Source organism: Crinia signifera, chromosome 6, assembly GCF_055691185.1.
Source record: "Crinia signifera chromosome 6, ASM5569118v1, whole genome shotgun sequence".
Taxonomy (NCBI): domain Eukaryota; kingdom Metazoa; phylum Chordata; class Amphibia; order Anura; family Myobatrachidae; genus Crinia; species Crinia signifera.
Genome location: NC_139222.1, coordinates 116,032,797 through 116,051,389, shown reverse-complemented (window position 1 = coordinate 116,051,389; position 18,593 = coordinate 116,032,797). Strand labels below are relative to the sequence as shown.

At 41.3% G+C, this 18,593-nt stretch overlaps 1 protein-coding gene across 7 annotated transcripts in view; it reads left to right on the top strand.

The window, feature by feature from the left end:
* The window catches only part of LOC146008023 (uncharacterized protein C17orf113-like), a 294,190-nt gene that overhangs the window by 222,252 nt on the left and 53,345 nt on the right, over positions 1–18,593 (top strand). For all 7 annotated transcript variants that reach the window (XM_083146887.1, XM_083146885.1, XM_083146884.1 and 4 more), the window contains one exon: positions 3,190–3,323. In XM_083146887.1, coding sequence (XP_083003013.1) covers positions 3,190–3,323 — 134 coding nt within the window. The remainder of the gene's footprint in view (positions 1–3,189; positions 3,324–18,593) is intronic.

Here is an 18,593-nt window from a genome sequence, read left to right as displayed (position 1 = left end):
AGCCGCGGCACACAGTTTGGGAACCCCTGATTATAGACAATAAAGATGGGCCCTCTTCCGCTCTGGGCCCCATAGCAGCTGCAATCCTTGAACCTATGGTAGTTACGCCTTTTTCTCCTGAGTTATAATTAAAACCTTGGTAAATTTAGTAAAAATCATGTTGAGAAGGTTGATTCTAGGGGCCTTTGAGTTTGGGTGGATTGGGTGGTGGGCATCTGCTTCCTGAGCTTGTTTAGGGGCAGTAGAGAATACTGCTTGGTTGCTCTGATTGCGAAATACACCCCATCACAGCGACCAGGCAGCATACTCTTCCTGCTTCCCATCCTGCAGCCAGATAATAAATGGCTATCAGCATTCTGATTGGTGGATGGCAGTAGCTATCCACCAATCAGAGTGCTGACATCCATTCACTGTATGGAAGTAAGTGCAGAGATGGAGCAGGATCACAGGAAGGGCATGCTATTTTATTTTTGTGTTTGAAGGCCCCAAATGCATGCTTTGCCTGGGGCCTTCAATGTTGTTAAGCTGGCCCTGTGATGTGCCATACATTTTATTTCTATGATAGATGAACCATTAATAATATCTTTGCAGTGTGGAAGTTCTATGTTTTTAAAAACTCTTGACTATACTGTACAGTAAACTATGTAGTCTTTTAGTCACAATTACATTGCACTAGGTTACAGCTTTTTTTGTTTGTTTTAGTACCCTTCTTTTGTCTTTAATGAATGTTATTAAAACTGAAATGTTGGATGCACCTACCTGTGACTGCGTGTTTATATAAACGTAAAAGTCCTCTGAGTACCACCCACCTCCATGTCTCTCTCCTCTTGTAATAGATAGATAGATAGATAGATAAACATACATACCACTGCACTCCTGATGCACACCTGCATTCACCATTCCCAAGTTGGGGTGCAGTGGCCTGTGATCACATTACTTAAATAAATAAACAGAGGACTCAGCACTAACCATTGTAAACTCATCTTAATACGCAAATAAATAATGGGGGTTTAGTTCATAGAATGGAGTAGGACTTGCAGTTAAATGGGGTCCCTTGACAGTGGGTTCAAACTTAAGTGCATTGATCAATCCATTAATTACAGTATATGATTATTGATGTATTAAAATGAGTGAGTTTACTATTTCAAGTGCTGAGCCCTCTGATTGTATCATCGTTTATACGGCACTGTGAAACACTTGTGGCGCTTAATAAATAAAATGATAATAATAATAATCGTTTATCTAGTTACTGGGAAGGCACCGACGGCTGCTGTCTGTACATAGTAAGAGTGCCAGGACATCTTATATATACGTATGAAAACAATGACCTTTATTTGCGCTAAATATGGTGGCAGCAGCTCTATATGTCCTCTCTGTTGGTAGAGGAATGGGAAAGAAGATATGCAAGGAATAGAGAGTGCTCTATGGTATACCTCCACCACTTCTCAGTTGAACAATTTCACACAATTTTCATATAATATATTTAATCAAAGTTTAAAACAAATTCTAAAACAGTGCAAAATTACAACACTCATTATACAGTCAGTGCTTGATGGAAATGAACTAGAAACTCAATGTGTTTCGTCAAAACGACTTCATCAGGGGTGTGGATTCTAATGTCATCATACACAAGGATTTTGGAGTTTTCGGCTGTTATAAAGGTCCTTTTATCTGGACTCCTAGGAGTTAACCAATGGTAAATAGTATATAATCACAAATAAAGACCGTACGGCCCAGAGAGCTTGAATACTGTGTATGTTCACCTCCAGAGCCGTAATTTAACGGGCAGTGTCAGTGTCCAGGAGTGTGGTGAGGAGAAACCAGAGATTATCTATTCGGAGGATGGCAGTGTTTCCGGGGCTCTTGATCCTATGAAACCGGAGATTATCCAGTTTGGGCAAGAACTCAGTTAGGGCTAAATTTTCAATGATAGCTGCATCCATCCAAACAAGAAAATAAAAACTTGGTTATGGGTAACAAATAGACTTCAGCAGTTTAAATAATCTGTGTTGTTGTCATCGTTCCCCCTTTCCAATAATCTGGCACTTATGTGGTTGACCTCTGTACTGTAAGCATCTCAGTGACTATTATACACCATCTCAGTAACCACAACACAGTTCATTGTACATCGAAGTCAAAGTCACACAATACCTTGACCACAGTAGAGTACTAATGAACTTCATAGTGAGCATAGTACAATACAGAGAGCTTACAAGTATCATATAATACAATGAATTTTGGATTGTGAATCGTTATGTATAATCACTAACCTTTGACATCATAACTAAGTACTTGACTTGTAAGGTACTCTCCAGCTGCAGTGGCTCTACAGGTCCAGTGCTTCCAGTACATGGTGTGTGTTGGAACCTGGGCAGGCATGGGTAACCTTCTCATCAAGATGTTTAGATTTGTGGTTTCCCGTTCTACTCTGCTAATGGTTTAGGTCTAGGACCAGCAAAGCACAGCCTGTTACGGAACCATGATCTCTGCAACCTGAGACCATTTATGTCTCTATCCCTTTCCCTGAGGCTGTAGCCACCTGAAAGGTTCTGAAGCCAAAACCACAAAGGAATACACTATCTGAAAAACTCTACACTGGGCCTGGAGACTATACATCCTTTATTTCCAAGCAGCCAGATGCTTATTGTACAAATTTGGACTGTATTGTTCCACTGGATATCATCAGATAAAATGGTCGCCTGCAACAGTCCTGACTTTTTTCGAACACTGCAGTGGTAAAAGGTTCTGGGCCAAGATTCCTCTTCATAAATTATCAGAAGACAATACCAGGCTGATTTTACACGTATATAAATATTATTATTCAGTCTTTAAGCGCCAATCTGAAGTATTTTTTGTATTATTGATTTGACTTTAATCCTTGTAATGCATCCCAGTGAATACATGCATGGTGGTTTAATAAATCTATTATCTATACATTTATTACAAATCATTTTATATTTAGATTTGCACTGATTTCTCTGTTAGTGAATGATATGTGTCTGATTTATTTCATTTATAGCCTAATGGGGATTTTATGACCCATTTTATTTAAGCTTTATTAGACTGTTGCTTTTATAAATGTCACAGCCTGTAACTTCACTGTTGATATCAGTTTATTATTATGATAAGGTAAAAATAAATTAGAATACTGGCATTTTTTGTAAGTAAATGTATCAACTTGTGTTCTAGGTGCTCCCACGCCTGCTGGTCCATTGTTGGCATCTCTAGGAATCCCGAGCAGACCAATTCAGACACATTTGGACATCAAACACCTTCTAACATTCAGGATCAATGCGCTTAGCCTCTTTCCCAACTTTAATGCGGTGAGTATATTTATAATTATGACGGCACTCACTGGAGACAATATTAACAATCCGTTCCACTCCATTGTAGAACTTTAGAAAATTCGGGAAAGATTATACTGATATATAAAATGAATGTCTGCAGTGGATGTTAAAGCATCTGTGTCATACTTGCCTACCTAAGGGTGCATACACACTGTACAATTTTTTTGACCAATTTGGTTGAAAGACATTTCCATTGAACCCAGTGTCCTGGACTAAAGATATTGACGACAGACGAAAGAAGATAGATCTAGCTACAGTTTATACCCTTTTTTTGAAAGATATTCAAATTGAGCTGCATGCACAGTTGACGAACAATCTTGATGAACAACTGGCGGGTATGCGCATCATCATTCATCGTTTGTTTGTTGACAATATCTTTTGTCAACATCTTTCGTCCAGGACACTGGGTTCAATGGAAATGTCTTTCAACCAAATTGGTCAAAAAAATTGTACAGTGTGTATGCACCTTAACCCTCTCCACGCGGGAGAAAATGCCCTGCTCCTGGACTTCCCTGGTAATGTATGATTGCCATCACCTGTGGTGAAACACCGTTACCTAGCTCCCCACAGGTGATGGCAATCATACATTACCAGGGAAGTCCAGAAACAGAGCATTTTCTCCCGCATGGAGAGGGTCAGTATGATCTGTGTTATTTATTACGGAAAATTGTAATGGGTTGGAATCAACTGCATTAATACAGCATAGTGTGGGAAACATGATGCAGATTGGGGTCAGGTATATAATGCAGTACATTCAGTATTGTTAATCTGTGCTGGAATATCCCCAGATAGCACAATTACAAATATAGGTACTTGGTGTATAGTATGATTTTATATGGTGCTGCTGTGATTGGTGTTTGAGTGTAGTTTACCATGGAATGTTGGGTAGTATCGGCACAATGACAATGTAGAGAAGTACTGATTGGACAGCACCTGTATCTTATAGTGCTGCTTGATAATGGCTGACAGCAGGGAAGTTCCCTGAACTGTGAAGAATTTATTTACTAAGATGGGCGTTCTATTGAAGATGGGATATGCCCATAGCAACCAATCAGAATCTACTTCTTATTTTTTCAGCACCTTATAGAACATAATAGTTAGACTATGATTGGTTACCCATAGCAACATACCATCTTCAATAGAACGCCCATCTTAGTAAATAAACCCCTAAGAGTATGCTGTCTATGCTAGCACAAAAATCCAAGAATGGACCGTCACTAGCGCTGGGTGCAAATACAAACACTAATCTCCTAGTGTGGATGACACGGGAGATAAGTGTTGCAATATGATCCTCACTCGGTAGTAGAGTCTGACCGATTTGAATGATCACCTCCCTGGACGTATGTAGCAGACAGACACTTACTTTAAAGTTCTGTCTCGCGTTCACATAGCGGGTACTTTGTCAGGGAAATAACCTTCAAATATGCGTCTGTGTGTCAAATTGAAACAGCACTTACTTTTCAATTCAGTCTCGCGTGCATGTAGCAGGTACTTGAATGGACCAGGTAGTCACTCGAGTAGGGGTAACACACTTTATTCCACACGATTAAAAACACAAGAAGGTAGCGGGACACAGGTACACGTCAGGAAGCGCAGATAGTCCGGCGGGTTCGCGCTGCAGACGCAGCCGCTGTAGGCACTTCTAAACGATCCTGGTTCCCTTCTGTACAAACGCTGCTGTGTGAAGCAGGTGAGATGGCGTCAACGCGTTTCGGAACCGGAGTTCCTTTCTCAAGATAAGCCATCGATGGTTCTTAGATCCTTTTAACAGGTAACCTCTGGATCACATGATTATCAATCCTCCAATCGGAACCTGAATAGCCCGGCTAGCATAATATACATTTGTGCCACAACTTTCGCTAACTGTCAGCATGCAAAACTGCCTGGGCAATAGTTAAAAGGTAATACAAAGGATTTTACAATACATAGCATACAAAATATGATATACAATATATAAAATATACATAAAATATATAAAACAGTGAATTATTTTAAAACTACCATATAAAATAGCATATAAAATCTACAATACTACTAATCCCTCTCCACAATATAAAAGCCGGGCATGGGGAGATAAGAAAATGAGAAAAAAGCAGGGATTAGTGAGGGCAGAATACACCTATACAGGACATAATGGTTAAAGTGCATAATAGCAGCATCAATACTTTAACCCCTTCCCGACATTTGACGTACATTTACGTCATGGCCGGGATGTACTTCCCGACACATGGCATAAATGTACGTCATGACTTTAAACTGTCACTGCGTCTCGAGACGCAGTGACAGAGGGACGATGTCTGCTGTCCCTGACAGCAGACATGTCCCTGCACGTTTTCCTGTGTTACCAGCGAATCGGACGCTCGGTAACACAGGTGTCAATCACCGCCGGGCGTCAGGGGGCATGAGGGGGTCATCGGTGACGATGACACATCACCCCACCCTCACCCCACCTGCCCCCAAGGCTGTGATTGGTCCGTGGGACCCACGGACCAATCACAGCCAAGGCGCGACATTTAAACTACCGGTGACTGCGCTGCAGACGCCATTCCGGTCTGGAATAGCGTGCAGAGCGGTCACCGTGCCTATCTGCCGTGATACTGACCTGATCCTTGCTAATACTTACCTGATCCTTGCAAATACCTTACCTGATCACTTGATCACTGCTTGTAGCGTGCTGGACGCTTCCTGGATCTGACTTCCTGAGACTTCCTGCTGCTGCTGCAGTGTGATAGAGAGATAGAGAGATAGAGAGAGAGAGATAGAGAGAGATAGAGAGATAGTGACAGAGAGAGCTATATTGTGTGTCTGCTACCCCCCCTTTTTGGGGGTGCAGGGTTTTTTTATATATAAATAACTGTCACTGCTGCTGCTGCAGTGTCATAGTGATAGATAGTGAGAGATAGTGATAGATAGTGATAGATAGTGATAGATAGAGAGATTTGTGTCTGCTACCCCCCCTTTTTGGGGGTGCAGGTTTTTTTTTTATATATATAACTGTCAGTGCTGCTGCTGCAGTGTCATAGTGATAGATAGTGATAGATAGTGAGAGATAGAGAGATAGAGAGAGATAGTGACAGAGAGTGATAGAGAGTGTATATTTTGTGTCTGCTACCCCCCTTTTTTGGGGGTGCAGGTTTTTTTTTATACATATAACTGTCAGTGCTGCTGCTGCAGTGTGATAGATAGTGATAGATAGTGATAGATAGTGATAGATAGTGATAGATAGTGAGAGATAGAGAGAGATAGAGAGAGATAGTGACAGAGAGTGATAGAGAGTGTATATTTTGTGTCTGCTACCCCCGCCTTTTGTGCTGATCACTATATCTGAGGTGATCAGCAACTTTTTGGGGGCGCAGAGGTTTTTTTTTTTTTATATATACCTGTCAGTTGCTGCCAGTTGCACTGTCAGTTGCACCAAAGGTTGTGCACCTGCTGCCCCTCACTGGTAATCAGTGTTGCATCACTGATCACCTTTTTTTTTTTTTGAGGCTGCTGTGGGTCTTTTTTTAATTTTTTTTTTTTACACACACTGTGATTTTGTGGGTGTCCTGTGGCCACTGTGCGCTGATCAGTGACGTACATCACTGATCATCTTTTTCGGCACAGGGTTGATCTATTTTTTTTTTTTTGATCAAATTCCTGTTGCCTTTGAGCGCTGTTCAGTGACGGACGTTACTGACCAACATCTGTGCTCAATTTTTGGCGCAGGGCCTTTTTTTTTTTTTTTTAACCCCTTCAATTTTTTTTTTTTTCAATTGGGTTCAAATTCCTGTATAAAGTATTTTTTTTTTTTCTACACTACATACACACTACACACTACATACCCCCCGGGTTGAAATAAAGTTTGTACCCCCCCCCTACACTATACACGTGTTGAAACATTTCACTACCAGTAACACAAAAATAAAAATGGCATCCCAAATGTCATCCCAAATGTCATCCCAGTCATCCAGAAGAATGTATTCAGCGGAGGAGGCATATGCCATGCTTGCCTCTGATTCTGACACAGCCAGTGAGGCAAGCGGGGAATTTGAAGGATTCATCTTAACCTCATCTTCCTCCTCTAGTGATGAGGGACCCCCTCAAAGACGCCCCCGTAGAGCAGCTGAGACCCCCCCCCCCCAATAATTGATCTCGTATGGACCCCACCACCAGACAATTTTGAGCCCCAGGTTCCTGAGTTTTTGGCCATGCCAGGAATCCAATTTGATTCCACAGGTCTCAGAGAAATTGACTTTTTCAAATTATTTTTCTCTGATGATTTTATAAATTTAATTGTGGACCAAACTAATTTATATGCCCAGCAGTTTATTGCTCAAAACCCCACGTCATCATTTGCTAGGTGGACCCCTGTAGATGCAGTAGAGATGATGACGTTTTGGGGTCTGGTGTTTCATATGGGCATAGTAAAAAAGCCAGAAATTAGGCAATATTGGAGTACAGATGTTCTGTACAGCACCCCATTTTACCGTATGGCCATGCCCCGGGCTCGATTTGAGACGATCCTTAAATTTTTGCATTACAACGATAATGCACAGTGCCCACCCAGAGATGATCCCACCTTTGACCGGCTATTCAAAGTCAGGCCGGTCATTGATCATTTCAGTGCCAAATTTGAAGAGATGTACATCCCAGATAAATTCATTTGCATAGACGAGTCCCTTATACATTTTAAAGGAAGGGTTAAATTCCGCCAGTACCTTCCCAGTAAGAGGGCAAGGTATGGCATAAAAATGTATAAGCTGTGTGAAAGCACCTCAGGGTACACCCACAGGTTTAGGGTATATGAAGGGAAGGATTCAAGAATTGAACCGCCAGAATGCCCCCCCTCCCTCGTAGGTGTTAGTGGAAAAATTGTCTGGGATTTAGTGCACCCCTTCCTGGATAAAGGTTATCACCTCTATGTGGATAACTTTTACACCAGCATCCCCCTGTTTAAGGCCCTTGGTTCAAGAGGTACAGCAGCTTGCGGTACTGTGCGCAAGAACCAAAGAGGCCTCCCAAAAACGCACATTGCCCAAGTAATGAGAAGGGGTGAAAGCAGGGGAATATGCACCGAAAATATGTTGTTGGTCAAATATAAGGACAAGAGGGATGTCCTTATACTGACAACAATTCACGGAGACAGTACCACCTCCGTCCCTGTACGAGGTACCAGTACCCACACCTCCAAACCTAATTGTATCCTGGATTACAATAGGTACATGGGCGGAGTGGATCTTTCAAATCAGGTACTGAAGCCGTACAGTGCCCTGCGGAAAACAAAAATCTGGTACAAGAAGCTGGCCGTGTATATCATCCAGATGGCACTGTATAACGCTTACGTGCTATTCCGTTCTACCGGCCAGAGGGGGACATTTATGCACTTTCAAGAGGAAGTCATAAAGGGCCTAGTATTTGGGAACCAGCAGGCAGAGGGCCCCAGTACTTCTAGTACTGGCCCCCGTATTGTACCAGGGCAGCATTTTCCTGATGAAATCCCCTCCACTGGAAAAAAGGGCAGGACACAAAAAAGGTGCAAAGTTTGCTATAAAAAGGGAATAAGAAAGCAAACTATTTTCCAGTGTGACACTTGCCCCGACAAACCCGGCCTATGTATAAAGGAGTGTTTTAAAATATACCACACATCTATGGATTTTTAGGTTCATCATTTCACCGTGCTTCGGGGGTCTTGCTAATGCCACATAGCACCCACCATTCATTCCACCAGAATCTGAGCCGCAAAATCCAAAAATCACTCCTTCCCTTCTGAGTCCTGCCATGCACCCAACTGGTATTTTTTGGTCACATGTGAGGCATTGCCGTACTCGGGAGAAATTGGGGCACAGATTTTGGGGTGCTTTTTCTCCTTCATACCTTCTGAAAATGAAAAATTTTGAGCCAGAACTGCATTTTTGTGTAAAAAAATGTAATTTTTCATTTTCACTGCCCAGTTGTATCAAAATTGGTGAAACCCCTGGGGGTTTGAAATGTACACTATACCCCTAGATGAATTCCCTGAGGGGTGTAGTTTGCAAAATGGGGTCACTTGTGGGGGGGTTCCACTGTATTGGTGCTTGGGGGGTCTTGCTAATGCGACATAGCACCCACCAACATTCCACCAGAATTTGTGCTGCAAAATCCAAATATCACTCCTTCCCTTCTGAGTCCTGACACTTTTTGGTCACACATGAGGCATTGCCGTACTCGGGAGAAATTGGGGCACAGATTTTGGGGTGCTTTTTCTCCTTCATACCTTCTGAAAATGAAAAATTTTGAGCCAGAAATGCATTTTTGTGTAAAAAAAATGTAATTTTTCATTTTCACTGCCCAGTTGTATCAAAATTGGTGAAACCCCTGGGGGTTTGAAATGTACACTATACCCCTAGATGAATTCCCTGAGGGGTGTAGTTTGCAAAATGGGGTCACTTGTGGGGGGGTTCCACTGTATTGGTGCTTGGGGGGTCTTGCTAATGCGACATAGCACCCACCAACATTCCACCAGAATTTGTGCTGCAAAATCCAAATATCACTCCTTCCCTTCTGAGTCCTGACACTTTTTGGTCACACATGAGGCATTGCCGTACTCGGGAGAAATTGGGGCACAGATTTTGGGGTGCGTTTTCTCCTTCATACCTTCTGAAAATGAAAAATTTTGAGCCAGAACTGCATTTTTGTGTAAAAAAATGTAATTTTTCATTTTCACTCACCAGTTGTATCAAAATTGGTGAAACCCCTGGGGGTTTGAAATGTACACTATACCCCTAGATGAATTCCCTGAGGGGTGTAGTTTGCAAAATGGGGTCACTTGTGGGGGGGTTCCACTGTATTGGTGCTTTGGGGGTCTTGCTAATGCGACATAGCACCCACCAACATTCCACCACCAAAAATCACTCCTTCCCTTCTGAGTCCTGCCATGCACCCAACTGGTATTTTTTGGTCACATATGAGGCATTGCCATACTCGGGAGAAATTGGGGCACAGATTTTGGGGTGCTTTGTCTCCTTCATTCCTTGTGAAAATGAAAAATTTTGAGCCAGAACTGCATTTTTGTGTAAAAAAATGTAATTTTTCATTTTCACTGCCCAGTTGTATCAAAATTGGTGAAACCCCTGGGGGTTTGAAATGTACACTATACCCCTAGATGAATTCCCTGAGGGGTGTAGTTTGCAAAATGGGGTCACTTGTGGGGGGGTTCCACTGTATTGGTGCTTGGGGGGTCTTGCTAATGCAACATAGCACCCACCAACATTCCACCAGAATCTGAGCTGCAAAATCCAAAAATCACTCCTTCCTTTCTGAGTCCTGCCATGCACCCAAATGGTATTTTTTGGTCACATGTGAGGCATTGCCGTACTCGGGAGAAATTGGGGCACAGATTTTGGGGTGCTTTGTCTCCTTCATACCTTCTGAAAATGAAAAATTTTGAGCCAGAACTGCATTTTTGTGTAAAAAAATTTAATTTTTCATTTTCACTGCCCAGTTGTATCAAAATTGGTGAAACCCCTGGGGGTTTGAAAGGTACACTATACCCCTAGATGAATTCCCTGAGGGGTGTAGTTTGCAAAATGGGGTCACTTGTGGGGGGGTTCCACTGTATTGGTGCTTGGGGGGTCTTGCAAATGCGACATAGCACCCACCAACATTCCACCACCAAAAATCACTCCTTCCCTTCTGAGTCCTGCCATGCACCCAACTGGTATTTTTTGGTCACATATGAGGCATTGCCATACTCGGGAGAAATTGGGGCACAGATTTTGGGGTGCTTTGTCTCCTTCATTCCTTGTGAAAATGAAAAATTTTGAGCCAGAACTGCATTTTTGTGTAAAAAAATGTAATTTTTCATTTTCACTGCCCAGTTGTATCAAAATTGGTGAAACCCCTGGGGGTTTGAAATGTACACTATACCCCTAGATGAATTCCCTGAGGGGTGTAGTTTGCAAAATGGGGTCACTTGTGGGGGGGTTCCACTGTATTGGTGCTTGGGGGGTCTTGCTAATGCGACATAGCACCCACCAACATTCCACCAGAATCTGAGCTGCAAAATCCCAAAATCACTCCTTCCTTTCTGAGTCCTGCCATGCACCCAAATGGTATTTTTTGGTCACATGTGAGGCATTGCCGTACTCGGGAGAAATTGGGGCACAGATTTTGGGGTGCTTTTTCTCCTTCATACCTTCTGAAAATGAAAAATTTTGAGCCAGAACTGCATTTTTGTGTAAAAAATTTAATTTTTCATTTTCACTGCCCAGTTGTACCACAATTGGTGAAACCCCTGGGGGTTTGAAATGTACACTATACCCCTAGATGAATTCCCTGAGGGGTGTAGTTTGCAAAATGGGGTCACTTGTGGGGGGGTTCCTAACTTTTAGCATCTTATGGTGCCTAGAAACCTACATGGTGCCTAAAAAATAATCTCATAAAAAGGAGGCTCCAAAATCAAGTAGGTGCTCCTTCTATTATGAAGCCTGTGGTTTGGTCAACGTGCACACTAGGGCCACATATAGGATATTTATGAAAACAAAAGAATTGGGGGAATCAATTTTTAGTCACATTTCTCTAGTAAAATGTACTGTGTTCCTTAGAAAAATGTATTAAAATTGCAAATCTGCAAAAAAAATGAAATTTTGAAATTTCACCTACACTTTGTTTTAATTCCTGTGAAACACCTAAAGGGTTAACAAACTTCCAAAATGCTGTTTTGAATACTGTGAGGGGTGCAGTTTTTGAAATGGTATCATTTATGGGGGTGTCTCACATACAAGTCCCTCAAAGTCACATCAGAACTGAACTGGTCCCTAAAAAAATCAGTGTTTGAAATTTTCTTGAAAATTTGAGAATTTGCTATTCATATTGTAAGCCTCCTAGTGTCCAAAAAAATGAAAAGGAAGTTGAAATAATGATGTCAACATAAAGTAGACATATGGTCTATGTTAGTTATTAACTATTTTGAGTGGTATGATTATTTGTCTCACAAGAAGAAAATTTAACATTTTGCAAATTGCTAAATTTTCCATTTTTTCACGACATTTTGGTATTTTTCACAAAAAAACACAGACTGTATCGACCCAAATTTACCACTAATTTGAAGTACAATGTGTCACGAAAAAAGAATCTCAAAATCACTGGGATAAGTAAAAGCAAAAAAAAGTTATCCCCACTTAAGTGAGACATGTCAGATTTGAAAAAAAGGGCTCTGTCAGGAACGCAAAAACTGGCTCTGTCAGGAAGGGGTTAAAGTGCACAATATGTATAGCAGCATCAATGTTTATTAAAAAAACCATTTATATTCGAAAATCAAGATTTAGACCCCTAGGTGCCAGTGTTTTTAATTCGAAGATGGTTCTCATTTCGAGTCTGGCGAGGTCACTCTCTACATTGCGGGTTCTCCAGTTTTTATTGCACAATTTTATGCCGCAAAATGATTTCAAATATTTGATGTTGCATGCGTGTTTTTCTTTAAAGTGCATAGATAGGCTGTGAAGCTCGTAACCCTTTTTTATGTTACGGCTGTGTTCGGCAAGCCTTTCCTTCAGCATCCGGCTGGTGCGGCCTACATACTGGCAGCCACATTGACATTCTAAAAGGTATACTAAGTTATTAGAACCGCAAGTAATAAAGTCTTTAATATCGTACGACTTGTTAGTGGTATTGGACTTGTAACTGGTAATCTTGCTGGTGGTATGGCATAATTTGCACATAATGCATTGTCCACATCGATAGAAGCCCTTGGAAGTTATTCTAGATGGTCTTCTATCGATGGGGATAGCACTCTTAACAAGCAAACTCTTCAGATTATCCGCTCTTCTATACACGAAGCGGGGCTTTTTGCCCAGATGTTGTTTTAGGGCGGGATCTCTGATGAGAATCCCCCAATGCTTGTTGATAATGTGTTCAACCACACGATGCTGGGAAGAGAATTTTGAGATGAAGAGTACTTCATTATTGCCTTGTGTGGTAGGCCTTTTACTTTGCAACATTTCTTTTCTGTCTATATTGTTGCACCTTTCCAGGGCTTCATTGATGGCTCTGGGTTCATAGCCTTTCTCTCTAAAATTCTGTTCCATATGCTTGGCTTGAAGTCTGAATACGTCAGCATCGCTACAGTTTCTCCTTAGCCGTTGAAACTGACTGTTAGGGATGCTGCGTATCCAGTTGTGATGGTGGTTGCTGTCAAACCCTATATACGAATTACAGTCCGTGGGTTTTATGAAGTTTTTAGTTTTTATGTTACCACCTTCTATATAAATAGTGAGGTCTAAAAAATTCACCTCAAGGGGGCTGATGGTGAATGTAAGCTCAATGTTCAAGTTGTTGCTATTCAGGTGGGAACAAAATGCACCCAGTGATTCATCGTCTCCGCCCCAAATAAACAGGACGTCGTCGATATAACGGGTCCAGAGTGCCAAGCTGGCTTCCCAGGGGTGCCCTGTCCATACACTTTGGTCTTCCCAATGTGCCAGGAACAGATTGGCATACCCCGGTGCCAGCTTGGCACCCATCGCCGTCCCTGCTACTTGCAGGTAATAGTCCCCTGCGTACCAAAAAAAGTTGTTGTTAAGTACTAGATTGATACCGTCCAAAATGAAATTCTTTTCTTTTTCAACCACTCCGTTGTTGTCCAAATGATATCGCATGGCCGCTAGGCCATCCTTATGCTGTATAATTGTATACAGTGCCCTAACATCGGCTGTAACCAACCGATAGTTAGGTTCCCATATCACTCCATCGATTTTATTAATGACAGAAATAGTATCTTTTGCATAAGATCTAGTAGTTTTTACCATGGGTTGTATCCTATTGTCCAGAAAACTCGATAAATTGGAGGTAACCGACCCTATGCTAGCGACTATCGGCCTTCCCGGGGGTTTGGTGATGGACTTGTGTACTTTAGGTAGTACATAAAGTACCGGGGTGGATGGATTGTCTACAAACAGAAAACCAGCTTCTTTTTCTGTGATCACTTGTTCGGTGGTGTACAGATTAATGAAAACCTCCATTTTTTTCTGCATAATGGCTGTGGGGTCACTACGAAGCTTTTTATAGGTGTCTTTATCTGTTAATTGGCGCATTATTTCCAGATGGTAATCGTCTCTGTTTAAGATGACTATCCCGCCGCCTTTGTCGGAGGGTTTTATTACAATTTGTTGATTGTTTTTTAAGGAAATAAGAGCATCTCGTTGTATTTTGGTGAGGTTGGGTGCTTTAATGGATTTGAACGAAGTGTGTTCCAAATCCTCTCTCACCAATTTTTCAAAGACATCAATATGTGAACCTTTTTTATGGCGGGGAAAAAAGGTGGATTTTTTTCTAAAAATCTTCACCCCCTCTGGTTGCGGCGATGAAATTTCTATCGATGGTTGTTCATCGAAAAACTTTTTTAGTGTAAGTTTTCTAATGAAGCGTTGAAGGTCGATAAACACATCAAACTCATTAGCCCGACTAGATGGTGAGAATTTTAAACCTTTTTCCAGCACACTCTGCTCTTCCGAAGTAAGGGTGTAGTCACTAAGGTTGAATATTTTAGTCTTAGGGAGAGTCGCAGTTTCGTCAGTGATGATCTGCTCTACTCCCTCGGGGCTTGGGGTCTCGCTTAGTTTAAGTTTGTTTCTTTTTTTCTTTGACATGCCCAAGAACCGGCCTCCCCGTTTACCCCTTTTATACAATGATACATTTATCTGTGCTGGTTTAGTGGTCGTCGCCTTTCTAAAAAACGGTTCTCTCTTTCATTATAATGGGGAACCTCATTTCCTACTGGATAAGTGGGGTGTCTATCCTCCCCCCTATTCCTCCTCCAGTTGGCCCTTGATGGATTACGGGATTCTGTATAATGGGTATTAATATTTGGCCGATGTTGGTTATCTCTTCTGTAGGGAGTATAGCGGGGGGGTGCTTCCTCTGCACTCTGCATGTTTTGTTGTCTGTGAATAAATCTTTTATTGCGGACAGGGGTGCCCGGTGGATTTGAAAAAACAGGTCTGATTTTGGTGAATTTGGGTGGATCTATTTTTTTGGGGACTGCTTCTAAGATGATATCTTTAGATGTTTTCCATTTATATTCGTTACCTGTTTTATAGTCGTTCTGGTCCCTCTGATATTTTTTATGTTTTTTGTTTCTCAATTCTTTTTCATTCTTTTCTATTTTAATGGCCATAGATTTTTCTAAAGTTTTGAAATCCTCTGATTTCTCATAAGGTTTAATGAGTGTATGTAAATTATCTATATCTTCCCCCAATTTCTTAAGGGATTTGTTTTTTTCTTTAATAATCAGTCTCATTAAAGAATTAGAGCAATGGTTGAGAATTTTTGACCATTCTATTTTGAAGTCCTCAGACTCTGTTGTAAAAGAGGGAAGTTTATCGACTCTAAGACCTCTAGGTATAATATTGTCTTTCAAGTACTGTTCCAAGGTGGCGGTCTCCCACCATAATTTTCCCTCTTTTATCAAGAGCTTTTCCATTTTATACATGCCACTATCAAGACTCTCATCTAAAATAATGACATTGTCTGAATCAAAATCAAACAGATTGTTAGCACATTCCGTGCGTATCAGTCTGTGTTTAAACATATTTTTGTTGGTCACAGCCGGTTACAAAGAAAGATGGAAGATACAATGCTAGCAGACAGAATGATTTTGTAACCTGGCGTGAAGCAATGCACAGAATCAAAAGAATGATAAGCAGCTCAAATGGGTCCTGGAGACCATCTATCTCCCAATATAGTAGCACAAAAATCCAAGAATGGACCGTCACTAGCGCTGGGTGCAAATACAAACACTAATCTCCTAGTGTGGATGACACGGGAGATAAGTGTTGCAATATGATCCTCACTCGGTAGTAGAGTCTGACCGATTTGAATGATCACCTCCCTGGACGTATGTAGCAGACAGACACTTACTTTAAAGTTCTGTCTCGCGTTCACATAGCGGGTACTTTGTCAGGGAAATAACCTTCAAATATGCGTCTGTGTGTCAAATTAAAACAGCACTTACTTTTCAATTCAGTCTCGCGTGCATGTAGCAGGTACTTGAATGGACCAGGTAGTCACTCGAGTAGGGGTAACACACTTTATTCCACGCGATTAAAAACACAAGAAGGTAGCGGGACACAGGTACACCTCAGGAAGCGCAGATAGTCCGGCGGGTTCGCGCTGCAGACGCAGCCGCTGTAGGCGCTTCTAAACGATCCTGGTTCCCTTCTGTACAAACGCTGCTGTGTGGAGCAGGTGAGATGGCGTCAACGCGTTTCGGAACCGGAGTTCCTTTCTCAAGATAAGCCATCGATGGTTCTTAGATCCTTTTAACAGGTAACCTCTGGATCACATGATTATCAATCCTCCAATCGGAACCTGAATAGCCCGGCTAGCATAATATACATTTGTGCCACAACTTTCGCTAACTGTCAGCATGCAAAACTGCCTGGGCAATAGTTAAAAGGTAATACAAAGGATTTTACAATACATAGCATACAAAATATGATATACAATATATAAAATATACATAAAATATATAAAACAGTGAATTATTTTAAAACTACCATATAAAATAGCATATAAAATCTACAATACTACTAATCCCTCTCCACAATATAAAAGCCGGGCATGGGGAGATAAGAAAATGAGAAAAAAGCAGGGATTAGTGAGGGCAGAATACACCTATACAGGACATAATGGTTAAAGTGCATAATAGCAGCATCAATACTTTAAAGTGCACAATATGTATAGCAGCATCAATGTTTATTAAAAAAAACATTTATATTCGAAATCAAGATTTAGACCCCTAGGTGCCAGTGTTTTGAATTCGAAGATGGTTCTCATTTCGAGTCTGGCGAGGTCACTCTCTACATTGCGGGTTCTCCAGTTTTTATTGCACAATTTTATGCCGCAAAATGATTTCAAATATTTGATGTTGCATGCGTGTTTTTCTTTAAAGTGCATAGATAGGCTGTGAAGCTCGTAACCCTTTTTTATGTTACGGCTGTGTTCGGCAAGCCTTTCCTTCAGCATCCGGCTGGTGCGGCCTACATACTGGCAGCCACATTGACATTCTAAAAGGTATACTAAGTTATTAGAACCGCAAGTAATAAAGTCTTTAATATCGTACGACTTGTTAGTGGTATTGGACTTGTAACTGGTAATCTTGCTGGTGGTATGGCATAATTTGCACATAATGCATTGTCCACATCGATAGAAGCCCTTGGAAGTTATTCTAGATGGTCTTCTATCGATGGGGATAGCACTCTTAACAAGCAAACTCTTCAGATTATCCACTCTTCTATACACGAAGCGGGGCTTTTTGCCCAGATGTTGTTTTAGGGCGGGATCTCTGATGAGAATCCCCCAATGCTTGTTGTTAATGTGTTCAACCACACGATGCTGGGAAGAGAATTTTGAGATGAAGAGTACTTCATTATTGCCTTGTGTGGGAGGCCTTTTACTTTGCAACATTTCTTTTCTGTCTATATTGTTGCACCTTTCCAGGGCTTCATTGATGGCTCTGGGTTCATAGCCTTTCTCTCTAAAATTCTGTTCCATATGCTTGGCTTGAAGTCTGAATACGTCAGCATCAGTACGCTACAGTTTCTCCTTAGCCGTTGAAACTGACTGTTAGGGATGCTGCGTATCCAGTTGTGATGGTGGTTGCTGTCAAACCCTATATACGAATTACAGTCCGTGGGTTTTATGAAGTTTTTAGTTTTTATGTTACCACCTTCTATATAAATAGTGAGGTCTAAAAAATTCACCTCAAGGGGGTTTAGTAGTATTGTAGATTTTATATGCTATTTTATATGGTAGTTTTAAAATAATTCACTGTTTTATATATTTTATGTATATTTTATATATTGTATATCATATTTTGTATGCTATGTATTGTAAAATCCTTTGTATTACCTTTTAACTATTGCCCAGGCAGTTTTGCATGCTGACAGTTAGCGAAAGTTGTGGCACAAATGTATATTATGCTAGCCGGGCTATTCAGGTTCCGATTGGAGGATTGATAATCATGTGATCCAGAGGTTACCTGTTAAAAGGATCTAAGAACCATCGATGGCTTATCTTGAGAAAGGAACTCCGGTTCTGAAACGCGTTGACGCCATCTCACCTGCTCCACACAGCAGCGTTTGTACAGAAGGGAACCAGGATCGTTTAGAAGCGCCTACAGCGGCTGCGTCTGCAGCGCGAACCCGCCGGACTATCTGCGCTTCCTGACGTGTACCTGTGTCCCGCTACCTTCTTGTGTTTTTTAATCGTGTGGAATAAAGTGTGTTA